Source organism: Anguilla anguilla, chromosome 8 (assembly GCF_013347855.1).
Source record: "Anguilla anguilla isolate fAngAng1 chromosome 8, fAngAng1.pri, whole genome shotgun sequence".
Lineage (NCBI taxonomy): Eukaryota > Metazoa > Chordata > Actinopteri > Anguilliformes > Anguillidae > Anguilla > Anguilla anguilla.
Window position 1 is genome coordinate 31,569,033 of NC_049208.1, and position 27,254 is coordinate 31,596,286.

A 27,254-nucleotide genomic window follows, 5' to 3' on the forward strand; every position below is an offset into this window, starting at 1 on the left:
TGTCAACATGAAATTAATCGGCAGCTGTATTACAGTAGTTCTTCCGTATCATTTTGATGTACAACTTGACAGATGTCAGTATTTCCTATGGATGCTTAGCTGTGAATGCATCAATGTTTTTTGCTTAAAAAAACCAGGCCTACTCTATCTGTGTCAGTGTATTGATATTGATCAACTGAAATGCTTGCTTTTAACATTAAGAGCAGACTTCAAGCGATCAATGTTAGAGTACAGCATAGGACCTTCTAATCACAAGTACAGTAGTTCATTGGACTATGCAGGCAAATGAGGGGAATCAACAGAGATTTCATGGAGTGTGTGTGTCTGTCTCTGTCTGTCTGTCTGTCTGTCTGTGTCTGTGTGTGCAAGGTAAAAGTAAAAACACAACTCTACTGTGACTGAAGGCACCCATAAGGAACCGGTCCCATGTTTGTTTTATTACATTTCTTGGACGTGATAGAGTTCCTGGTTTCAGCGCAAGCCGATGACCATTAAAGTGTCTCAAAGTTTCCACAGCCTGCACAAATGAGAACCGTCCTGCTCCTAAGATTAAATGTCTTGGATAACAGCTGTAGACTTTCCAGCCCATTTCCTGTCACTGTGTCTGTGTGCAGTACCACCACTGCCCTGAACGGGAAATTGTGCACATTGTGCGCGGTTTAATATTATTAGTGTTAATTTAATGTTGATGCTAATTGAGTATGGGGGAAAAGTTGAGGCCTTTCATTATTCAGGAGAGTTACAGAAAAGAAGCCCTCAGGGCCTCGGTTATGCTGCAGCGTTGTCATACGTATTCAGAGTTCAAATGAGTCATGAAATCAGCAAGGTATTTCAATCTATAAAGGCTGGTATTATTATTTATATATTTTTATTTTTTTATTCATGAGTCTCCCTCATAAATTAATTAAATGATATGCAGAATATCTAGTGTCTCCTTCACTGCAAAAACCAAAAAAGAAGTCCGTCTTAACTAGTATTTTAGTCTTACTGTGCTAGACTTAACATCTTATTTGTATTACATTTTTGCAAAATAAGATAAAAATATTGTTTATTAGGTGAGACAAATTGACTAATTTCTAGACTTTCCAATGTCGTAAAGACAAGATTTATAAGACAAGTTTAAATAACTTAAAACAAGCTAACTTTCTACTTGAGAGGGGGAAAAAAAAAGATTTTAAGTATTATTACAAGACTAAAACACTTGTTAAGACAGATGTTTTTTATTTTATTTTGTTTTTTGCCGTGTTCACATATCTTTGAATTACTTCACCAAAATGTCAGAATATAACCTCCTGATGTGAAACAGGTTCTGTCTCTCCCTTGGGTAACATCTTTATCCTGAGTGGGAGTGAATGGCTATATTTCACTTACTAGACACTCATATCTTGCAATGTGCCTGTCAGGAACATAGTTGACCTCTATGGTATACTGAGATCAATTGCCCCAAAATGAGTGATTTATTACCTTCTGAGGAAAAAAAATGCACCGACTAGAGATTGGCTGTCCCTCTTAGGCAAACTCAGTGTGACAAAATGGAGGTTTAGTGAGGAAAGGAGGGTGAGACTAGAGTACAGTTACAGCAGAACTTGTGGATTTAAGTTCACAGGACTTCCTACAGACCCTTTTGTATTGGAACATTACAAGTTGTGTAGCTTATGAAGCGTTTCAACATTTTTATGGAGCAGTGAAACATTTTAGCTTGTTTTGTACTTGGGATATATGCTTGGTTCTCGTAGTAACACCATCAATTACACTTCTCACTTTTCCAGCCGATAGTTTGCAGGACAAGCCTCAGAAACAATCCTTCTATACTTTTATACTTAGTGATATAGGACAGTGTCTTTTGCTTGCTATTTTCTTTCAGGTAGGAATTTTTGATCTTAAAAATGCAATGGATGGATAGTCTTAATGACAGTATTAAATTGACTTGTGAGCCGTAGCCTATATGACGACAGTACCTTTGCCAAACATTGTTACTACGGAAGTTAGTTTGATAACCTTGTACTGCTACAGTATCGTTTGAAACAAATTTTAAAACGAAAACGTCCATACTGAGATGAGTATTTAAACTGAAATGACAGCTACTGCTGCATTTCACCAGACTTTTGCAGCCAGTTACCTTAACGGGAACCGCGGCAGATGGACACTGCGTGTGTTCCGAGCAGCGATTAGAAGTCAGCATCCCTACGCAGCGAAGCAGTTGATATTGGAACAAGTGTAAATATGATTAGGAGGCGAAGGACGCGGTCGAGGGGGAAGTCGTGCCGGGAGGCTGGACCCGATGAGCTTTCTGCGCGTGTGCTTCCTGTTCCTCTGCACGCTCCTGCAGAGCCGTCTCAAAGTCCCCGGCTGTACAAAGCCCCGCTCTGTGCTACGGCTCTCGACTGACTAATGCTTTTTCATATCAACTGGCCTCAAGTTTGTGTTGGTGCATTCTTCGCCTCCACCATGGCATGCTTGCATCCTGTGTTATTTCCTACTGCCAAGCTGGTTGCAACGTGTCAGAGCTTGTGTACAAATACGGCAGGCCTCTGAATGGTGCAGAATTGGCGTTTTGGCTCCAACAGCCCAGCAGAACACACTGTACGTGCTTGCGCTGACTAGCAGCTCATTTTCAGACTATTTAGAGTGTATGACTGCCACATTGTCAGCCTCCAGTTTATTCAGAGTAATGACTGAGTGAGGCGTTGCTATAATATCTTAATTTGTCTATTTTCATTTGTGTTGGCAAAGGGACCTGTAGCTAACCATATCAGAACCCAGGCAAAAGTCAGACAAAGGCATCTTCTCACGCATTATCCTCTGTCTGCAATGGCGAGAAAGGGAAAATGAAACGTTATCAGTTTCTGGCCTTGCGTTCCATTATTCTCCTTTTGAGAGCTCATTTTAGGGCAGAGATATTCATTAATAATACACAGATGAAGGAGATATGTCGGTAATAGATTTCTGTATCGCTACACTGCAAACAAGCTGATGTTAAATGTAATTAACATCACAGAAAGAATACTAAGACATTTGTTTGTCTAATGTTCCCTTATTGGTCTTGTGTAAATGACTTGCTTTACACAAACTTCAAATCTACAGCATGAGAACAGGGTTTTGGTGTAGAGTGTAATACAGGTACCCCTGACTTCAAATCTCTTTCAGAGCTTCAGAGTTCTGCTGCTGCATGGAATGAAGCTTTAATTACTTTAAGAAACTGGCATATGTTTTTGAACTGACATGTCTAAACATATGCTTTAATATAAAAATAATCTTAAAACAGGATTTCTCTTTAATGAGTCTGTTTGTCTTTTTCTTAAGTGACGTTCCATTACATACACAGACAAATGCAACCCCACGGTTTCCAGCCTTTGTTTGCAGCGAGCCTGCCCTGCCAGAGCAGAGTTAGATGGTCCAGGGCACTGGAGAAATGGAGCAGAAGGCCGTACTGTGGAGGCCCGATGCCCCGCCCCTCTCCATGTGCGTCTCCCGGCCCTCTGCCCCTACCGAGCCCCCCCCCCCCCCCCCCCCCCACGAGCGCTAAAGAACGGGTCAGCAGAAAAGGTCTGAATGGTGACAGACTGATTGCCGCTGTGGAAATATTTGCACAGTTTGCAAGCATCGTTTGGCCTGCGAGTTTAATGAAGGGAAAAATGAGTGTCGACAAGCCCAACACCAAGTATCGTAAAAAAGACTTTATAAAGTTGCTGGAAAAATCGTTACTGTAAATAGATGGCTGTATTATACTATGGACATGGATTGACCCACGCCTCCTTGCAGTTTGATTTAAACTTCATTAACTTGGAGGTGACAATGTTTTATTTTTTTTTGCAGGATATTTGGAGAACAGCACAGTTGTTGTTGGCTTGATTAAGACCTCTGCGTTATATGGCCCAGCAATAGCCAGCAGTGTGTTCTCCAACGTTATTCTTCTGCTTAGGTTGGCTTGTGATGGTGCTGTAGCATTTGTAGCGCTGCATTAACTGGCATACAACATGGGATTTCTACAACAAAGATGTGTGAGAAAATGGGTCCGCGTCTTGTGTCTTTTTTTAGCTAACCAACACATGGTGAAAGCACATGACCTCTTGAACTTCCATTTTTTTTTCCTGTTAGGGGATCTATGCTTACTGAACTTGTAGCATGCATGACAGCCATGGAGCTGCACTGGGTTGTGGAAAACTAAGCTTGCCTTGAAGGCCAGGTTTCTGCTCAGCAGGATCCGGCGACTGGGAAAAGGGTATTTCTCCATCTAACCCAGTGGCAGCAAACTGAATGAACGAGATTGGAACAGAAAGAAAGCCGACGACCCACAGGAAATGCACGCGTGCCACCATGTCTGGCAGATCTACTTTCGTACTTGCGTAGCTTGAGTGAGCCCCGTTAGCTCTTGGGCTGTGTGCGAATTGTAAATAGCTGAACACGAAGCCACTCCTGCTGCAAACTGCATTTCAGTTTTGCCAGTGACTGAAAAGCTGTGGCCGCTGACTCGCCACGGCAGCACTTCCTGCGCTCTGGCAGGCGGAGCCGACATACTGGTGGATTGCCAATGTTTACCGCTCGCCTAAGCGCCGTAGATTTTGTCCCGACTTCATCGTCTCGGAAAATCTGTCCGTATATTTATGCCGACGCCGTCTGGCGGAAAGAGACCCATGCCATTTGGCACGTTCAGATGTGAACGGTTTTAGTAAGTAATGAAATAATTAAAATTTGGCACGTCCTTATGGATTCACAGAAGTTCAGGACACAAATACCGAAGTAATGGTTTACTTTGTTGTTCAGAAAATTTGATCAGTAATAATAATAGTACTACAAACTCCCTTCAACGGGGTGGTGAATTTCTTTCAGATGTGTTTTTTAAAAAACCCCTCCTTTTAAACAAAATTTCTTTGTCACCCAGTTGATCTTCAATATCCATGCTCAATTCAAAGTGGGTAGAAACCTTGGGAAATTGTATACTCTAAGTGGACTAATGTGAAACAGTCACATTCAGAACATTACATAGACATTATTCAGTACAGAGCTGCACTCATTCACATGGGGCTCCCTTTGCCATTTTTCTTCTGGATGGGGCCTCTGGTACCTGAGTTTATTTATAACACCTTCAAATATTGATTTGATTGGCATCCGTTCAAGTGCTGACTTCTAAAGGTGAGGGCTTGCTTCATAAGTTTTATTGCATTACGTTTTCTTGCCTTCCCCTTAACCGAGTAATAAAAATTCAATTTGGCTCCAAAAATTCAGTTGGTTTTTCCAAGAGAAACTATGATGTTATTTATCTTGAGGTTTATGACAGCTGTCATTTTGCAATATCAGGGTTTTTTCCCCCCCCTGTATAGAGAATTCCAAGGTGGACACCCTGATAATTTTTTGTGCCACCTTGACAAAAATATGAGTGGGTCGGTAAAACATGTTGTGTAAAGTGGATTACTATCATTTGAATTCTGTAGTGTATTTAACACTGACGCACCGCAGGGACTAGGCGATGATGAGGAAGTAAAAAGCTTCTGTAAAGCTCCATGCAGCTAGCAACAACTCGCAACAGTTCTGCGGGTGACAATAAGCCACAGTAAATCTTCTGTTTTTAGGGTGCCGGTTTGTTTTTGTTGGAATGTTTTCTAACAAAATTAAATAAGTTCTTGTTTCGCTGTTTAAGAGGTTAGGATTCTGACCACAGCTGACATTCACTTTACATATGGAATTTAGAAATCTGAGCGTGTCTGATGTCATTGAAGCTGAAGATCACTACTTAACACTGCTTTGGCCAAAGAAATAATTATCAAAACTATTTGGGAGAAAAGGCATTATTTTCAAACTTCATGAATATAATTGAAAAAATAATAATTAGCCAAAATAGTAGCCAAAATATTTTGAATTCTTTACACATTGTTTCAAGAACCAGAGCAAACCGGCACTACTTGTGGTATCAGTTCTTACTACAAATATATAATTGTTTTTTGAAGTTAGTAGAAAAGACAAGCACGAAACCGTCCAGACCCACGGTGCAACTTGGCGAACTATATAGCTAGCTAGCTATGGCACGTCCTCACCTCTGTAATGTTATTTTTTGTCTTCCGTGTGTCCATCCTACTATATAAATCAGATGTGTTTTAGATTGTGTAATCATAGGAATTGTGGCTGTGTGGGCCTGTGTGATGTTGTTTCAGATGCCACCTTTGCCTGATTTTGAACCAGCAAAACCCCTGAATATGTACAGATGTCTAGGGCTAAATTACAGTGACCACATTCTACTATTCTAACGTGATTAGTGATGTTCATTCATGACCTGGGTTGATTCTGTCCTTCAGGTCTAAGTTCTAGCTTCCCTGCTATAGGTTTTGCAGCAGATCTGTGGTATATTATCATTATTAAACAGTGCAGTTTGGTAAACGTCTTCATGTCTAACTGACAGTCTGCTTCCATGGGGTGTCTTGTGACTGTTAAACGTTTTTAGTTAAATCAGTCAGGGTATGATTGTTCATTATGAATGTGGAACCTGGATGACTCAGAAGTACTTTCACAATTGCCTGGGTCTCTCGTAAACAATTTTGTAACCTCTTGGATGCTGCGCTGTCTGAAGTGAAAACAAAGCTCAACTTTAAAAACTGAAGCAAGCCCACGGGTAGCCAGCGGCACAGATCCTAATGACTCGGCATGTTTTCACATGACTGAGCTAGAAAGCTGCAGGCTACTGTTTTCTTTTGGGTAGGCCTACGTGTTCTGATGCATGCAGCATTTTAACATGCCCCTTCAAAAATGTAACGGGTCAACTGGTTGTGGTCAGAGTCAAAACAGACTAGCTGAAAACCCAACACCTAGGCCATATTGCATTCTTGCCCCAATGGCAGTGCCTATTCATGGTCCCTGAGCAACAGGGGATGTTTAAATTTCCTCTCTCTCTCTTTCTCTTTGTCTCTCTCTCGCTCTCTCTCACTCTCTTGTTTTTTTTTCCACTTCTGTTTTTGCTCTGTCTGTCTTTGTGCACTAAACAAAGAGGTGGTTTTGCTGAGCTCAGTTGTGTGTTGAAGCTTGGCAGAGTCGTGCTAAATGCTTTGGAGGGTTATGCAACTTCTAATGAAATGGTTCCCCCTCCACCCTGTCTTAATTGGGGTGCTTTACCCTTTAGAACTCTGAGCATTTTTTTCTGTTTTGGTTTTTGCTCATTCATATTTTTAGAATTTACTTTTGATTTTCCTATTCGTTGTCACTGTTTTTGCTCACTTTTTCTAGCCAAACAAAGTTGTTGCTATTGAATTAAGCTACGTGAGCACATGGTGAGTGACAGAAATATGCTGTGAAACAAACATCTTGTCAATCCTCTATTTTTAGCATGACCAAGACATAGGCAGTAAATAGAGCACAGAGCTAAAGAGAGAGACAGATATAAAGCTGATAGTTCCAGACAGTATTAACATGACGTTACTAACGTTGTACTGGCCAAATTCTCTGGAATATTTCTGTGCCATCCCTACTTAGTATTTATTGCATTGTCTGAAACCTGTTAATATTTTAATTTATACATTAAGGAAAGCACTCTGAAGCAAAAAATAAAACAATTTTTATGATGCAAATGGAGAGAAATTATCACAATGAATATATTTTCAGGAAATTGCTGTTGAAATATGTGATTTTTATACCATGTAGCCTAATTCTTGACAAAAAAAAAACTTAGTCTCCCATTTAGAACGCAGTATTTAGAGTTGCATAACGCAATTTAAGTTCTGTGTTGCCTTTTCATGCTTTGAATCCTTAGCCATGAATATTTCAGTATGTCTACTATGGATTGTATAATTGAACTAAGAATATGGAAGTGGAATATACCCTATGATGCCTTCTGATTTGGGAATGGCTTTGGTGTTAGGGATTGCCAGGGGAGAGGACAGGAGTTACTGGAGATTTGAGGGAGGCGGAGCTGTGAATGCTGTCAGCCCCGTGTTTAAATTTTAATGCAGAGCACTTTCATGTGCCTTGGATGCTAGCATTGTTGTGCGGAGAGATTCTCCATCGGCAAACAGTCAGACTTAATGGGGTTTAAATAGAAAGCCAGCAGCTGGTGGGGAGGGAACTCCTCCTGGGTCTGCAGTACCAGGGGAATAGGGGAGCGCAACACCCTGCATGGGGGGTGGACCTTTCCTCCCCCAAACTGACAGCTGGCTTTGGCCTAAAGACCCTAGGCAAGACAGGGGCATGTCCCTACTGCTGGGCAACAGCTCTTACCGACCCCCTGTCTCCGCCCACTCCTGGGTCAGCCCCGCCCCCCGGTCACCCGTGATTGATGTTAATGTCTGCGTGCTTCCCTGCATTCACTGACGGAGGCGTTTGACTTGCAAATTCAGAGCAGGGGTTTCTGAGCCTTCCACGTGAGCCACGGAGCTGCAGGATCGAGCGTTTCGGCTCTGCTGGTGGTTCTTTGTTGAAGATTTCCAGCGTGAACAACATGGCGTGCTGCTGGGGGCGAAGTTTCAGTCCAATTTCATTTTAACATCATGTATTGCAGTGCATTTCCTTTTCTGAACCTGGTCTGACTGCGCTTGCACTGTGTTGAACCTGGGCAGGCTGCGCTTGCACTGTGTTTGGGTGGGGTGGTGTTAATCGCTGGGGCGTGCGTAAGAGGGTTGATTCAGCAGCATCTGCTGTTTAATCCCTGCGCTGGCGCCATTTGCATAATCTGGTTACTCCCAGACTGTCGTGTCTTGTCCAGGCGGTGTCACACGCTCACGCGGGATCTGTCGTGTCCTCCGCGGGGGACACGGCCTCCACGCTGCTCAGCTCGTACGCCTCTGAGACGCGTCGAACATCATGCAGCGGCGGCGGCGGCCTGTGAGCGTCCGGGGCCCTTTTGTGTTAACGTCAGCCGGTCGTCAACAAGAGGTGTCCGGGGCGTCGGCGTCAACACCTAGGAATTCCCGCCGCGCTAACGTAGCCGCCCGCCGGCCCGCGTCCGAGCGCCGTCCGCGTCTGACATTCCGATCCTCCTCCCGGCACCCGGAGGCTTCGCACGTCATCGGCCGGGACACGCGGAGCGCATTCCTGAAAAATGGGTCACCTGCGTGCTAAAAAGCAGGGTACGACTGAACCCCCGCCCCCCCGCCTTTAACCGCGCGCCGTCGAGATCATTTCCTTTCGCCGTTACAGAAAGGGAATATAAAAAAACCCCCGAAACATTAAAATGCAAAGTCCAGCGGTGATGCGTATTAAAGCAGAATGGCCTGGGCAGAGAGGCGGGCAGCCTGAGGGGTTTTCAGCGTAGGTGCAGCCCATCCATCACGGGGGCTCGGCTGCGCCGGGGCCGGGCTCGGAATGCGCGCCCCATCAATCACGCGGATCACCCCCGGGTTGAGTCCGCCGCCCCGCCGCATTACGAGCTCGGCTGCGGCGCGCGGGAGCCGCCGCTGAGCCTCGCCGCCGTCCCCGCCTCCGTCGGAGCCGCGACCCGCGCGTAAAGGGTGACGACGCGGTCGAGTGTTTACACACCACAGAGCGCGAGGGCGACCTGTCAGACCGTGACGCACGCGTCGGGGGGCGGGGCTTCGACGCGACCGGAGCCTTCGCGCTCCTCCGCAGACCGTGCTGGTGTAGCGGCATGTTCGGGGAATTCCAACTGAGATATTGTGGTTGCAGCATTGGCCAATCGCTTTATTGGAATGTGCTTTAACCACAGGATTCGTGAAGAACTGGGTGTTAAGTTAATGTAAACCACCACACTAAAGAGAACTTCTACTTTATGTTTATTTAAAAATCCAGTTCTTCATGAATGCTGCATTTTTATGCCCATTCTAGTTAGGCATAATTGAATTTCTAATTTTGGTACAATGACATTATATTTTAGGCATTTGGCTGCCACTTTGGCTGAAAAGACCTTCATTAATCTCTACCATCCCAAGTAGTGATTAATGAAGTGCAGTAGTCAGGCCATAACATCCTAGAAGGTAATCCTTTGACACAAGTATTAACACACGGAAGGGAAGGTAGAGAAAAGATTTGTTTTTTTGGGATATGGGAATTTAGGGCAGACTGAGGGGGAAGATGTGGAAGAGGGGAATGGGATTCTGGGTTGAGAATGGGGGAGGTATTTCCTGAACAGATGGGTCTTCAGGTTACACCGGAAGCTGGGGAGGGACTCCGCTGCCCTGACTGAGAAGGGCAGGACGTTCCTCCGTTGGGGAGCCAGTAGAGAGGAGCGATGACCAGGCTGCTGCGGGAGGGGAGGGGAGCGCTAGGCACCCGGGGGCAGCAGAGTGTAGAGTGTAGGGCTGGACCACGGCCTGGAGGTGTGGAGGTGCAGCTCCTTCAGTAGCCTTACGCCGTTTAGCATTTAGCAGATGCTCATATTGCTGATATCCAGAACAACTCAAGAAGCTATGTATTCTTTACATACAATCCATTTATACTGCTGGATATTTACTGAAGCAATTCAGGTTAAGTACCTCGCTCAGCGGTACAACAACATTGTGTGGGAGTCAGACTTTTAAGCTCAGGGTTGCAGTTTAATTCTCTGACCATTTGCGCTACATTGTTAGCCTCCACTGCTTTGCTAGCTCTTTGTTATTGTTGGGCGATGCTGCATTTAATTCTGGTAGCAATTCGGAATGTATGCAGTTCTGGTAGCACATTCATTTGTTTTTAAAAGTGTAGTCGCTTTGTTTCATTTCCTCATATTTCCCAAAGTATGTAACTTATGTGGTCGTTGATGTGCAGTTATTTTCAGTATTGTTTTCCACTGGCCATCAGAATCAGGTCCTTGTTGGAGGACCCCTGCTTCCTGAAACATACCATATAACAAAAAATGAATGAGTGAGTGAATGAATATGTTGGTTTCTTGCTGTTTGGGGCAGGGTGGTACAGATAGAATATGCTTCAGAATATTTTCTTTTGCATTGTTGTGCAAATTGTTGCCATGTTCCACGGTATTGGGCATGTCTTCGAAACATTAGATTGTTTGGCCATTAAGAGCCGTTTCTGTCCAATTGTGCCTGGCTTTGTGAGAATGAGGTCACGCCCTGACACTGGAGAATTCCCAGTTTCAGGTTGAAGTGAAACAAAGAGGGCCTCTCCCTCTCCGTCTCCCTCTCTCAGGTGAAAATGCGTGCGCGTCGTGTGTAAACAAATCCATCACCCCTTCCATCTCTCTCTCTCTCTCTCTACCCCTCTCCCCCCGTCTCTGTCCTCCTCCCCTCGTCCGTCTCCTCCTCGCCAGCGGAGCGGCAGTCAGGTGGTCCGCTCCCGGGGGGGACACCGCTCCCCTGCTCCAGCCAGCTCCGGGAATCGTTTAATCTTCCTGTCAGCGGCAGGCGGAGGCGCGGACAGCCGAGCCAGATAGATGAATAAACAGGATGGGCCGTGTTTGCGGCTCCGTTGCCAGTCAGATCCAGCCTCTCTGCGCTTTGATATCAAACGGGCTCTTCCTGATATGAGCTTGGAACAAAGCCAGGGAGACACAAAAAAAACTGAATATTCACACTGCAGGAAGGTTTCACCAATTTATCCAGGGAGCTATAAGGTGATGTTCAGGGGGATTGGTTGGCCGGCGTCAGGTAGATCAAATCAGACGGCGCCCTAACCTCTTGCGGCTTCTTGTCCCTATAGGAAGGTAGCAGTCATTTGTTTCCTGGGAATTGAAAGGAAACAGTGCATTGAAATTGGCAGCTGTTTACCTAGCTTTAAAAGGTCTTGATTTTGCGTGCGCGTGATTTCCCCGGGGAAAGCGAATGAATTAAACTTGAGGACTGTGTTCATGTGGGGCAGAGCTTTTCACTGCCATCCGTCCCAACATGCGAGGCGTTTGTAACCAGATCAGCACTGCATTAACATATGCTTCAGTTTGACCCTGGGGGATTACTAGAATCACTCACTCACTCTCCCCCTCCTCTCTCTCTCTCTCTCTCTCTCTTTCTCTCTATTTATTTATATCTATATATATATATATATATCTCACACACACACACTCATACACTTGTTCACTCACTCTCTTGTACAGACACACACACACACACACACATGCACTCTCTTTTTTTCTCTCCCTCCCCTCTTTCCTTCTATGTCTGGTAATGTCAAAAGGCCTGCTTAATTATTCTCTACATTATTACATTACGACTGCTTCCTCACAGTGCGGAATGATGTATCGCAGTATTAGGTCCATTCCATTGCTGTGTCGTCCTCCATCAGTTCACCACTCCGTCTTTGCAGAGAGCCAGTTAGTTTCCCTTTTCATTTTTTTCCAGTTGTGGCACTGGAGGCTCCAGCGTCCGCTTGTGCATGAAGCACTGCAGTTGAAGCGCGTGCACTTCTTCATCTCACTCACCTGTCAGCCTGTCCGTTTCACGGCCTACAGGTCACATGGCACTGCAGGAGAGAGTTATCGATCGGATATCAGTAGCGTTGATTGGAGATTGATTGTCATCTCCCGCTTATGATAACTGGTGTCTCGTTGGGAAGAACCAGTGTAGCAATAACCCGAGGAACCATGGGTGACATAAACCAGGAACCATCTGTGTCTGGTTCTATTCTAAAATGAAAATACTAAGTGTGCACTGTGCAATGTTGAACTCTGTGGTATTTGGGGAAATAAAGAATATAATTTACTCGATGGCTCAGTTTGGTTCCGTGGCAGACGAGTGAGTGTTTCAGCGGTTTCTCTCAGCAGCTCTCAGGCTGCAGATACAGGCTTCTAGCAGCAGGCCTGCCCACATGGGCAGGACAGGAGCTCTGTGGAGGCGCTTCTGTCCCAGCGCCACACGGGAGGATTTGGGAATTCGGGAAGCCAAGCCGCCTCTCTCTTAAATATTCCACAGCCATCACATGTCAGTGTTAGTCGCACTTCTGTTCCTCGTTGGAAATTTCAGGGGAGTGCAGTGACACAGCTGGCTCACAGTAAATACTGATAAAGTCACACATTTAAATTGCCGTCAGAGTAAGCCCAAAAACCCTGTTTTCGTGAAATGGAACTAACCAAACAGCATTAATAATTCATTATTTACTGACTGACTTGGGAACTTTTATTCAAAGAAGCAGGTCTTCAATAAGGCTGTTTCCATACAGAAGTGTGTGTGTGTGTGTGTGTGTGTGTGTGTGTTGGAGAGCGAATGAGAAGCGAGAGGGAGTGTGGGTAGCTGTGGATGTAAACACATATGCGTGCATACACATAACCCACATATTAAATGTAATTATAAACATGTGCCTGTTCAGTAACCACATTCATTTTCACACTTCTGACTCCAGTGCTGCAGAACTGCACAGCAGAGGCAAAAACAGCCTGATTGGTTGCTGCTGCCTTGTGTTTGATGATATTTACACAGTGAGAGTTTTCTGTCACGCGCCAGTGTGTGAGGCCACCCAGCTCTTCGCTGGCATCTCTGAATGACAGGCCTTGTGATGTCACTGCTGGTGTTTGTGATATATGGGTGTGGGATGCCCTTAGTTTATAAACATTGCCGTTGGGAAACTAGAGATCCTGTTGCGCACACCGCCCCACAAGTACCTGCATTTCATATGGATGTCAGGACTAACTATAAATAATCTTTCTGTAAGAGTTACACAGTTGAACACGTGTTCAGATGCCTTGAGGGTTTTGAGAGTCTTTAACATCGCTGTTATTAAGGATAAACTACCTGGGGTAATGCTCTTCTTGTCCTTCCTGTTTCTCCTGCTCAATTTGTGGCATATTTCAGCAACAGAACATAAGGGGACCCTTGGGGGTGGGAAGGAAATGGCCACACTGGTCTGGTTTTTTTATTTATTTAAATATTTACGCGCTGAAATATATTCAGTGTCATCCATGTATTTGCAGTTTAATGGAGTATGTTCCATTTCCATGAGGAATAATCCAGTGGCAAAGCTTATAGATTTTTGGTGATCAGCCTAGTGTAAATAGCATATAACTCCTCTCTGTACCCATATAGGTGTTTCTGGGTGTTTGTGCAGGGCCAGACGTGACTCAGGAAATGGAACTGTCAGTTCTGGCCTTTACGATGTGACATCATTTGTTTATTTTTTTTTTGTTGCATAAATCAAGATCTCCTTAGATTAGTAATCTCTAGTTAAGTACTCTTCAAAGAAAAGGAAACGATTTCTTTGAAATGTGTAAACGGATTAGACCTGCTGGCACACCAAGCTCAGTGAGGCTTATCGTTTTTTCCAGTGGTCTTGTCAGGACCTCAGTATTTTAAATATTAGTGAAAAATTGCTCTTAAAGTAATGATGTTTTTTCCTCAATGGAAAAATGATTCATCTGTTCATTGCACTGTATAAGTCTATTTTTTGCTGGGTGAGCTTTTTGTTGAAACGTGGCCAAGTCCTACCGTTTGTCTGCTAGGCAGATGATCATTCCGAAAAGACTTGTTCGTTTACTGTGTGCACAGACAGTGGTCGTGCTAGCCCTTGGAATGCTGCGTCTTTGGAACGTAGGATATTTCAAAATCTGTGTTCATCCTAATTCACTTGCTTGTACAAATAATTTGAGACTGGAAATTCTGGTAAAATAAAACAGACATCTGGCAACCCTAGTTGGATAGCCAGTGGTAATGTTACTTACAGGTCCAACAGAAAACAAGCCAACTCCGTGTCGCTTGTCATACTTTTGGCCAACTTTAGCTGATGCCACCGAGGAAAAACAATTCCAAGGTTAGCTAGTTCTTGAATGAGCCGTCGGCTTGTCTCTTAGCTTTGTTTTTATCTGAGCCATTACAGCGGCTAGCTAGCTAGCAACAAACACTCCACTGCTCTGTAGCCACACCCACCCCTCCCCATGCAGAGAAGAGCACTATGCCCTGAAAAGTCCCAAACACATTTCAGAATAATAAATACAGGTAAAGGTGCATGAATGTTTGGATGTGCGTAAAGACAGAGATTGCCTGTGCATCATAGATATGTCTTAGCATGGTTATTTTTTATCGTTGTAAAAATCCTGCGTAGTATGCCGTTAGACCTAGAAACATGTCAGGCTTGGTTACCACTAACAAGGAAATCAAACTTGCCAATGTGTTTGGCTTGAGAGTGACTCATCTAAGATGAGGCTGTTCCTATGATCCTTTCAGACGCTAGCCATAACAGATGAACAGGTTGTTACTTCGAGCAACAGTTAATATTGACCGAGAGCACGATACAAGTTTATGTACTAGGCCGTTAAACAAGATTATTGCTGTTTAGGCCTAAGGCCCTTTTAAGCATTGTTACTTTGGCATATTTAAAATTTGCAAAGATGCCAATTCAACCTTTTGACTGAAAATGTTGATGCGGTAGGTATGTGGACTGCAGCCATATCAGTGTGTTATGAGTGAACTTCTAGAAGATGCAAAGATTGCTCCTCATTGATACTTAGCACACATCTCTTTTTTTCATGTTTTTCATTGCTTCTTTAACATTTCTATGGTTTGTTTTCTAGAGAATCTTGATCTTTTACATTGTTTACTGCTGGTTCTAACCTGACCGTAGTGTATCTTGCCTTATGTTGCGTTATTATGTGTACAAGTGTACCTGCTCTATGTTTTTGTAAGCCTGGCCTCAGAATATAGACTTAAATCGTATGGTACTGGGTTTTATGACTCCGCTGCCCGGGGGTCCATGATAGAGCCGAGTTCATCTTCATCGTGTTCCTCTGTCGGTTTTTGCAGATTGCCGTCATGTCCGTGACACTCTTCCCCATCCGCCTTTTCTTCGCTGCGTTTATGATGCTGCTGGCCTGGCCCTTCGCCTTCGTGGCCACCGTGGGGCGCTCCGACCAGGTCGTGGAGCCACTCTGCTGGTGGAGAAGGTGAGTTTTATTTCAAAAATGAATAATGGCATCATTAAAATGGATTGCATAGTTACCATGCCTTTAATCTGATCTCAAAATGATTTATACTGGTGGGATGAAATTCACTTTGACCGCCTATTGCGTAGCACCCTCATGGGTGGGGCATGAAAGCCATTTTGTTTCAGTAAGCCACTTATTAAGCTAAATGCTGGGGGTGTCGGGTGATTATGTGGTCACATAATTTTACCAGGGTGCTGGGCAGCTCCTTGAAATGAGTCGATTTGTTTTAAATGCTGTTGAATTTATAATGGAAACTCAAGATGACATCTCATAGAGCCACTGTCCCAGTCAGCACACATGTTTTCGTCTGTGGTCCATTGGGTGGACATTTCCTACAGACACCAAATGAGGCCAGCGGGTCTCTGACCCAAGTACTAGGAAAACCCGACCCGCTAAGCTACAGTCCTCAGACTAGAGAGTTTATTTCAAGATGCCTGACGTTCTAAGGCGTACAGACAGGTCACCAAGCCCATTTGAAATCAATGTGATGTGCGTTGGCAGGCAACCTGGCAGAAGAAACACACAATACACACCCTAAAACGTCCAAGCTCAGCCTGGAGTGCTGAAAACAAGTCTTCACTGAGCCAGTTTAGCTTCCCTCCCCAGTTCTGAGAATACTGCCTTTTTAAACCAAGCAGTTAAACCTGTTGCGTTTCGCTCCTCTAGAGCTGATTGGCCCATCTTACATTTGCATGTTCAAACTGACGAGGACCCAGTTCTCAGCCATAGCGTTTACCTGAGACCCAGCACTGGGTCTTATACAAATGAACTGTGGTAGAAATGTTTCATTCACCATTTCATAGGGGTGTTGTAGAACTATTACCATTACGTTTGCATAGCCTTTAGAATTATTGGCTATATGTAATGCTCTTTCATCAATCATCTTAAGTGATTATGGATTTTGTAGCATGTGTTTGTAGAATGAAAGAAAAACAGCATAGTCATCTTGAAATTCTTACCGGTTTTGGTTGAGCCTCATAGGCTGAGGATGTTAGCAGAGTTTTTCTCTTGGTAGCTCACATTTTCTTTCCCATATAATTTTCCTTTTTTTCACTGCGCTGATGATCCCATCATGAATAAGAAGGAAGGAATATGTGATCAAAGCCCTCACACGTATTACAACTTACAAATAGCTATTGTTGCTTTTGTCAGTTTCTAGCAGCACACAATAAGGAAAGTCCCCAACTTCCTGAACTGAATTTACCATACTAAGTTTTTGGTTTCAAATTTCAGGCTGACAGTGGGAAATGAAACAAACTCTCCCAGCAGAGAGATGTAACGTTGCTGTGACGTTTCAAAAGGGTTATCAGTGTCTTTGCCAGTGACAACATGACCTCCCCCCCCCACCAGTAATCTCATCCTTTCATCCTTTTTTGTTCACTATTCTATTCACCTGTCGCTCTGCTGTCATCTGATGCTATAGCTCTGCTGCTTTTTATAAGCACTGCCAGCAGCAGAATGAGCACGCAGCGAGCTATAGACCAGCAGGAGGCCTTTGCAGTGGCTTGCAAACCTCCTTTTTGGCATGCACACACACACACACACACACACTCACACTCTCATCCACGCACATACCACACACACACACACACACTCTCATACACGCACATACCACACACCCACACACCCACACACACACACACACACACTCACACTCTCATACACGCACATACCACACACACACACACACACACACACACTCTCATACACGCACATACCACACACACAGACACACACACACACACACCCACACACACACACACACTCTCTCTCCACACACTATACCATACAAGCCTGGAGACAGCCAAAACCACTGTCCCTGAGGTATTCCCTCGGGTTCGGTCTGAACGGAGGGCCCAGCGCCACATCTGAAAGGCCTTTGCTGCCCTTGTGTCCTGTTCACACCACAAGACCACACCCACCATCTGTCACCAGGTGCACCGTCGATGCTATCAGATTACCCATGTCATTCTGAGTGTGAGTGAGAGAGTGAGGGATGGGGGATGGGGGTGGGGCAGCATGCTGAAACAGACACCTGGGTACACCCCAGCGATCAGGCACAGTTCCCGGAAACGAACCAGTTTGGCAGTGTGTTCACATGCATTTCTGACACTGCATGCATATTGTGTGTAAACAAATGCATTGTCCCATTCATCTTGCTCTCTGTCTCCACATCTTTACCTCTCCCTTTCATTTTTCTACCTTTCTGTCTCTTAATCCTTCCTGTCTTTCCCTCACTCACTCACTCATCTTCCTTTCCCATCTCTCTCTCAATCTTCCACTCTTTCTCCCCCTCTCTCTTAAATCTCCTGCTCTCTCTCGCCCCCAGGTTGGTGGACCTGGCGCTCAAAGCGATAATGCGGGCGATGTGGTTCGCTGGCGGCTTCCACTGGGTCACGGTGAAGGGGCGGCAGGCCCCGCCCAGCGAGGCGCCCATACTCACCCTGGCGCCGCACTCCTCCTACTTCGACGCCATTCCCGTCACCATGACCATGGCGTCCATCGTAATGAAGGCGGAGAGCAAGGACATTCCAGTCTGGGGCAGTGAGTCTCTCTCTCCCTCTCTCTTTATCCAGTGTGTCTCATCTCTGCTCATTAATGTGGGCTCCAATAGAGCCCCAGCCACACAGAGAATAATAGATATAGTGTTAGCTACATTTAGGTAGCAGCTTTTACATACTACACAGCCCAGCTAATGTAAACACAGGTCCCTGTCTGTAAGACTGTAAATATGGAAATTGCTCAAGTTAAGAAGAAAACTGGTCACACCACTATAAAAACCCAAATAAGTCAAATTGAGTCGAATTCTGAGGAATATTATGCAGTATTTCAGTGATTTACAGTAAAGGCACTTTTCACAAATCTCTATATGCTATGCATGACTGAGAGTGCTTCCAAGATTTAAAATGACTCGACAGGTGATCTGTAAACAATGGGGCCCATTCAGGTGGCATATCGGTTGCGCTCAGCGCAGTGTCGGGTCCTGTCGTTTGTACCAGAGAGCGCACCTGGAGGTGCAGCCTTATTGGCCATCCAAGGGCGTCCCTCGCCACGCTGAGCGGTCGCAGCGACCGCAGCCGGCTGAGGGATTATGGGTAACGGGGCCTGTCCGCACGCATTTCTGATCACGCGCATACTAGCGTGTCACTTCCGGCAGTGGGATCAGCTCATGATTACGTATGGGCATTCCTAGTTTGTGGATTAAAAAAAAAAAAAACATACAAAAGGGAGCAACCCAGATGAAACAAGGACACCGCCTGTTTGTTGTTATGTGAAGTGAGGCTTGACATTAAATTCCCATGTAGCTCTCCACTCAGACCGCCATGAGCAGTCAGTGGCTGTAGTTAGTTGTACTCGGTGGGGTTGTTAGCGAACAGTACATCCTTACGGTGCATAATATATTTTCTGTAGTTGTTTGGGTTGGAAAACGATCTGTTAGTATTATTATGCTTTTTCTGAGACCTCTTCCCACCTAAAAACAGCGCCTTTAAAACTTCCTACCTTCAAAAATGTTCAGAACGAAGCCAAATGAGGCTTTTGCTGTCAGTGGTACAGTTTTAAAATATATGTATATTTTCTTTAAAGTAAAACCCTGATAAAATGTTTCTATGGTGTGGAAGGCATGTCAGCAGGACCACCAGGATTTTAGATATTTAGAATGTAGTCTTAATTGGGGTCAGATTGTTTTATTTTGGGTGAAATCAGTTATGCATTTTGGCTGATACCACACTGGACATTCGCTTCTTGTCTATGACATATTTTCTATGACATTTCAATTTCCAATATCCAAGTTATATAAAATAAAAATGAAAATAAGACAGTTTTTTGTGTCAAGGTTACAGAAATGCAGACGTTTGGTGGCTCGATGATATAGTAATCCCCCATGAGAAAAACGAATGTCATTCCTGTACTCATTTTAATATAGATTATGCATTAGCCTGCTTCTACTCATTTAGATGTTTTAACACAGGAAGTGGTTTAAACGATATGCCTGCATGAAGCGTAGATTTCAGCATTCATGCAACATTTTGTATGATAACGTCTCTGCCTGGTGGCGGATGTGAAATGCAACTTGGTCAAGGTACATGTGTGACCTCATTCTCTGAATACTGCAATGTGAAATGAGTCAGAAGATGCACTGTCCTGCTGCGTTAGAAGATTCATTCTCATAGTTATGTTGCCGTGTTCTTCTGTTGTAATTCAACTGTTCAGGTATGCAAAATAGAATATCAGCCAACAGGTCATGGCTTTGCTAAAGATTGAATGCTATTTAAAACCATAGGAATGTTATGAAGCAACATGGTTATCTGTGCAACCAGCTGTGTGAATCCAGGTTTCATGCATGATTTGCATTTCAACTTGATTCCACTTCATATGAATCAAAGATTATAATGGTTGATAAGAATGTCCAGGGTTTACAAGTCTGTACAAATTCACACGTAGCTCCATTTGCTAGATTCAAATGATATTACTCTGGATGAGGGTTTCATGAGCATTCATTGTTAGTCTCGTATTTCAAGATGGCACGAAGTTAGCTCCTGTGAGACTCGGAGTCATCTTTATGTCTAGCTCTTTGGTTTTGATTCATTGTGTGTGTTTGCAGGGAGAGATGGTGAATCTTTTAAGGAGCAATTACCATCTTAAATATAATAGCTTAATTATTCCGTTATTCATTGTCTTCTGGTAATGTTGGCTCCCTTTTACCTGCTCCAATTTGAAATACTTTCGTTTTTAATGGGACAGACTTTGTTTATGGTGCCTGCCAATGTTTAAAACTGGGGTTTACACATTGGTGGTCAGAAAGTTTCATTGTAGAATATTGCTGCATTTGATAGCATGTTTTAAGTCATTTTAATGAGTTTTTCCCCCCGTTTTTAACTAATGCTTTCATGCTAATTCAACAGACGGTCATCAGTTATTTGTCAGACCTTTCACATTTGGAAGTGTGTGATGAGCGATTCATTTTGCATACAGTATTAAAATGCTTTTTAAATACAAAATTGTAATTTTACAAAAGTTCATTTTAAAGAAATGAGGCAAAATTCAACACCTCCTTAGAAAATACTCATTAAATTATATACATGTATGCTATGTGTGTGTAAAATTGAATTATTATTTTCTATGAAGGTATTGAATTTGTGCTTTGCTGTGTTGGTCTCACAGTAAAGGTGTGATATAGTTTCGCTGTGCCAACATGCATTTAGGAAGGCAGGTGTACCTGTTTGCCTGCAGGCTGTTTCCCTGGGGAATAGCCACAATAAATTGCAGAAAGGGCTTTATGCTTTGAAGTCTAGTCTAATAAATGTGGCTAAATTTAACCTGCACCCTTACCACTGGGCTTCTGAGGGCCTTTTCTGTGAGGCTTTGAGTGCCGCACAGTGCTGTAAAGAGGACCTTTTTTTTGGGCGGTCTGATGCAGCCACACCTCTCTCTGCTGTCTTTCAGCCCTGATCAAGTTCATCCGGCCCGTGTTTGTCTCGCGGTCGGACCAGGACTCCCGCAGGAAGACCGTGGAGGAGATCAAGAGGCGGGCTCATTCGGGAGGGGAGTGGCCACAGGTAGAAATGGCGCCTCTGCATGGAGAGCTACACAAGTTAGCCTGTGCGCTAAGTGTCGTTGATCTTTACTATACACACAGGGACACAAGTTAGCCTGTGCGCTAGGTGTTGTTCATCTTTTACTATATACACAGGGACACAAGTTTGCCTGTGCGCTAGGTGTAGTTGATCTTTACTATACACACAGTGACACAAGTTAGCCTGTGGGCCAGGTGTTGTTGATCTTTACTATACACATAAGGACACAAGTTAGCCTGTGCTAGAGGTAGCTGATCATTCCTCTGCAAAGACAAGTTAGCCTGTATGATTTAAAAAAGTTATTATAGCTCTAAACTTCCAAGGACACAAGCTAGCCTCTTGTGATTGATCACAAAAATATGTTTTGCACTGCACTCACAATTGCCCCATGTTCTGGAAGAAGCTGATACTGTATTAGCTTTGAATGCACAAAGTTGTGAGTTGGTTCAACAACGATGATAGACATAAACCAATGGTGAGGGAGAGAGCTTGAGCCTCGATGATAAAAACTAGCTTTCACTGTAAAGCTGTTTTATCTGAGTGGTTGAGGTAAGATGGCTTATCTATACAAGCTGTGTCAGAGCCATAATTCAAGTGCTCAAAGCTCCACATCTAAGTCTGTTCCTCCCATTCCTCACTGATGTTGTGATTGCAAAAACTTTCATTTTCTACTGTTGCGGTACTCTGATCTGAGTTTCCGAACAACATTATGCGCATGCATCTGAAAAAATCAGGGGATTCTTCTCTGGGCAATAAAGATGCATATCAGTACTCACAGAGAAGCGATGGATGCAAACACAGTCGTTAGTTGCAGCACAACAAATAAACACAGCACTGGGCAAAAGGCCACAAGCTAATGGGAAAAAAAACCATGTTTCTTTGTCGTAGCTTGTCAGCGATACACCACACACCGGTGAGAAATGCACCCAAAATGTTGACTGTATTGTTCTTCGCAGATAATGATATTCCCAGAGGGGACGTGCACCAACAGATCCTGTCTGATCACATTTAAGCCTGGTATGTATCTCCTGCGAACTTTCTGCTGACGGGGCGTACTCCCAGAGCAGACCGAATCATGGCTGCCCTCTGAGCTGAACTGAGGCAGAAACAGGATGTGTGTATACAGAGAGAGAGAGAGAGGGGGAGTCTGTGTGTGGGTATTTGCATGTGTTTGTGCCCGGGGGTTGTTTCCTGCCCCACCGCCCACACGCACGTGGGCCAGTGTCTGGGGGGAACGTCTCTGGACTCTAGAACAGAACGACGCGGTGACTGTCGGTTCAGTCAGACCCTCCTCGGGTTCACCGCGGGGTCACGGGCTCTGCCCTGTCCATCTGATCCCGGATCTGCGCCCCGCTCCTCTCCCCTCGTTGTCGCTGCTCTGCGCGATTGTGATCGCTTCCTCCGCTCGCAGCTTCTGGAACGGCTCCCAGCCAAAGTGGAAAAATCAATCCCTCTCCTACTTCTGGGCTCTTGTCCTCTGAGCTGGATTTGTATACTGCGTTATGGAAAAAAAAAAGAAAAAGTGGCTTGGGTGGTTCTTCTGATAGGCACTGGTTGGATTTGTCCTGTTGCTAATGTGTAGTAATTAGCCTTGCTTGTCCATTCTGCTCATGATGGCTTAGCAGTTCAGTGGAGCTGTTTGTTAAATGGTACAAAAGTGGCTCGACAAGCATTTTAAGATTGCACATACACAGAGTGTAAGTACATTGAATTGGGCTAGCTTTATAAATAGCATTTAGGCCTATGGCCTGGCCTCCCTGGTGGTGTACCCAGCTAAAGGGCTGCTTCTAGGTGAGCGATACACCACATGGTCTTGGATCGAATCTTGAACATGGCTGCGCTGCCTGGCATCGACTGTAATCGCTCTGCACCCTGCTTGGCCAGCTGTGTAGGACACCCAATCCTCTAAGTGCAGACTGTGAGCTTTTGTGGTTTTGGAGGATGCACGTACTTGCTGGAGGATGTTGCAGCAATGAGATGATGCTGGAGTTACATTCAAAAATAGGGAACTGTAGTCGTCAACTCCAGTCCCATCGTAGCAGTCCGTTTTATGTTGAAAGTACAATAAATAGGAAAGACAGAAAGTGGGGATTAAAAATGTTTTCAAATATGATTGAGTTGCCATTTAAACAAGTGTTTTCTTCTTTTTTTCTGAGAGGCACTATAATGAAACCTGTCCTCTAATCCCATACTAAATTGTGACAGTTCTATTTTGCATCTCAGCGTGTGGAGCATCTGCACGCACTGCTGCAGATTCTCTGTCTTGCCCACGGGCGTGTAGGTGACTGCGTGACAGGCCTGTCTCTTAAACGGGTTTCAGTCTGCGGCGGCGGCGGCGGCGGCGGCGGCATTAATCCATTAATGACAGGCGGGGCTGCTTGTTTACGGATAAACCCCTGGTGTCGCGAAACGACTCTGAGCCCTGTTCAGCCGAGCAGCCCCAGACCTGCGGGACCCGGAGCAGGCATCTAGCGTTTGGGGGTCACGAACGGCACCCATGTGACACCCCTGGGACTCCTGCCCGCCAAGAACCTTCTAATAGAGGAAGAGGAAGGGAGGAATTGTATCCAGTGGCTTTTTTTTACCCCCCAAATCTCAGGGTAATATTTTCCAGCCGTTGGTTATGTAATTGTCTTATACTGCGGAATGGAAGCCTGGCCCGCGATTAGTCAGTCTGCAGGCAGTAATTTCGTTTGGTAGCTGATTTGCCTGCCAATGAGGAGCTGCGCTGAAGGTCATGCGGGATTTGGGAGCGCTCCGTTGCAGATATAGCGCGCATGGAAACCATCGGAGTCCTCGGGAGGCTCCCTGCTCTGTATTAGGAGAGGCTTTGGAAAGGGCTTTTTGGAACAAGCGCACCAGCTGCGCAGAGAGGCACCCAATTAACAGATACAATGAGAGCGCGTCGTAAACTCCAAAGAGGAAGGAGGAGCCTGGCTTTCATCTCGCAGTTCTGTCATTTTTAGAGAAATGGGAAAAACGTGCTCCTTTTTTTTCTTTTTTTGACGACATGTTGGAGAAAGGGCAACACGGAGAGAAGACGCTCATGGCGGGAGGGACGGTCATGCTTCCCAAATTAGGGTTTTCCTGTTGGTCATGTAATGTGTGTTTGCTTTGCTTATTGTGTGCTCGTGCTGGAACCACAATGCTAATGACTTTGGGTGGGTACGCAAGCACTGCTTGCAGTTTTTCGAGTTGCATCATTTCCTTTGTTTATGAGCCCTTGGCATGCACTGTATTTGGCATGTGTCCACCAGAGATACCAGGCATCGGTGTTGTTGCTTTTTTCAATGACATCATTCTCATTTTGTATTCTTTTTCATTTGCATATCATTTAGCAGAAGCTGAGTGATTTGCAAAAGTTCTCTGAATTACAGTAAAAGTAAAAAAAGACACAATACTACTGTTCATAACTACGCTCCGTTCAGTGATGCATTGTCTCATAATAGAGAACTCCAAATTTAGCTTGTGATTGGATGAAAAAAGAAGAGGAAGTTAGGTCACGGGCTAGATCGGTGTACTGTAAGGTGACCAAGGAGTCTGAGTGATTCTAGGTCAACGTAGGGCTGTTACAAGAGTCAGACTCACCCATTGATGAGAGAGAAACCAGGCCAGGCTGGGAAACTCCACAGCTAGGAGCCTCGCGTGGTGTAGGTAGCGTAATATGGAACACTATTGGATATAGTGACAGTGTGATTTATATCAGAAGTCATTTTAGTGCGGAGCCCCCACATGATTGAGCAGCCTGCTAAGATAATACTTTGGAGGGATAATGGAGAGCTCTTTGTGGCATTAGGAAGCCCTTTGTTCTCATCCAGCCAGCACATAGATCACAGAGGCCTCTGGAGTCCTGCACTACAGAACCGCAAGGGCTTCTGTTTCTAAGAGGAGTGTGGGGAGATGCCAAGCCACTCGTGGCATTCCCTCTCACGGCAAAGTCGAAATGCAGTCCTCAGCATCCACATAATATCCATGAGACTTCCTCATTTTTACAGCCCGTGCAGCTTGGCATTAGGCTTCACAAGACAGGACCGACGGAGATATGCGAAGCGTGTGTAAAACGTGATTAAAGCCTGAGGTTGTCCAGTTCAGATGTTGATGCCTTTGGCTGAATGCTAACCTGGTTGGGTTATGAACGAGAGAAATGAGGCCTCAGTTCTATGAACAGGACCGTGGAATGATTTCTTTTTAACGGTGTTGTTTTAAAATCCATTTTTGGGGTCATACACCTCATGTAGTCCATCTGAAGTAATGGTGAAAGAAAATGTGGAGTTTCTTGTCAATAATATTCTCCTCGACCAAGCGGTTCGCTGTGGCTAATTCGGGCTGGTGCGGAAAAATTGGCTGATCGTCTGTTAATGGTGAGCCACTCTAGGTGTGTTGGTCAGCTGTCGTATGTAAAACAGCCATTTTTGAAACTCGATATCTCTGCCGTTTTAATGCCAATCTCAATATAATTTCAATAGTGGACTGCAATCGCCACGGGCTCACCAAATACCGATTTTGTTATAGCCATGTTACGCCGTTACAGTGTTGTGGATTTCCCATGAAAAATTAACTTAAATGACTTTGTTTAATTGGTCAATTACATATGGACAAATATTTATGATTACATATATACAGGCCCCTATATGTACATACTATATATGTATGTATATATTTACTTCTTAGCAGACTCTTTTATCCTGAGCAAGGTACAGTATATGAATGCATACATTTTTCAGCATATGTGTTCCCCTGTTTGAACCTACTAGTACCTTTGCATTGTCAGCGCAATGTTCTACCAACTGAGCCATAGGGGTAGTATTATGATGTAATGGTGTAGTAGTAAGTATGTGTTATCAGTTGAAAATGAGATTCATTTCCTTAAGGGATTGTAGCAATATACTGTACGCTCTACACTCTGTAATATATACTCTAATGTGCAGGGTCTATTTATAAATCACACTAGTTTAAAAATTGTATGCTATTTATGTACCTACAGTTTGTGGATAGGCTCTGCTGATAGGGTGATGCAAGATATGTGGTCCCAAATATAAAGCATGTGTTATAGAAGTGCAAAATCTGTAAATGTATTGCCTCTGGCTTTAATATCCAAAATTGACTGTGCACTGTGCAGAGCATTACTCTAAGAGTATGAATAGCCTTATTGAGAGAAGGCTTCAATCTTAATCAATCTGCCCAGTGGTGAGTGCATGTTGTCTGAAGTACAGTAGACATATACAGGGCTGTAGCAGTTGTAACAGATCTGTGCTGATACACCTTGGTGGAGAGCAGGCTGATGTTAGGCCCAGTATCATGGACATTCTGATTAGCTTTCTTTGGTTTAAGGACAAGCAGACATTTAGCCTTGCTCCTTTGCTTTCCATTACCCCAATTCAGTCCACCAACACAACCAGGGTAACGTTCTGCTAATTAAAAAAAAATCTCATTATGCCACTCCATCCCTTCATTCCATCCCCTATTGATATTGATTGTACAGTTCTCAAAATTTACACAAATCTGCAGTTCAGTCGTGTGTGCGGTTTCGAATAGAACTTGAAGGGAATTCAGAAGCAGTAATTGTGGGTTGATACCTGCTGCTCTCACTGTTTGCGATTTGCTGGTCTCATTCAAATGGGATTCATCTGTGAAGTGCGAGGGAGGCAAGATCAGTGATAATACCTTTTCTGAGTCACATGTAAGAGCAGCGACCTCTCCCATCAGATCTTGGTGTCAGGGCATGCAAAGCAGTTTCTTTAGCGGGCGATTTGGAAGAACCTGTTCACTGGAAGATTTGACTAAGGAGCTAGAAGAGTGAGCGTTTTTTCCTTTGCAATGGAACAGTGCACGCGTACGACCCGCACAATGGCTTCTGCAAACAGTGCGGGAGAACATGTTTGTGTCATTTCGTACTCACGGATGGT

General features: G+C 44.4%; 1 protein-coding gene across 1 annotated transcript in view; it reads left to right on the top strand.

The window, feature by feature from the left end:
- The window catches only part of lpcat1 (lysophosphatidylcholine acyltransferase 1), a 41,092-nt gene that overhangs the window by 4,313 nt on the left and 9,525 nt on the right, over positions 1 to 27,254 (top strand). Inside the window, exons 2-5 of the mRNA XM_035429722.1 lie at positions 15,591 to 15,730; positions 18,102 to 18,316; positions 21,218 to 21,330; positions 22,305 to 22,365. Of these exons, the coding sequence (XP_035285613.1) occupies positions 15,591 to 15,730; positions 18,102 to 18,316; positions 21,218 to 21,330; positions 22,305 to 22,365 (529 nt within the window). The remainder of the gene's footprint in view (positions 1 to 15,590; positions 15,731 to 18,101; positions 18,317 to 21,217; positions 21,331 to 22,304; positions 22,366 to 27,254) is intronic.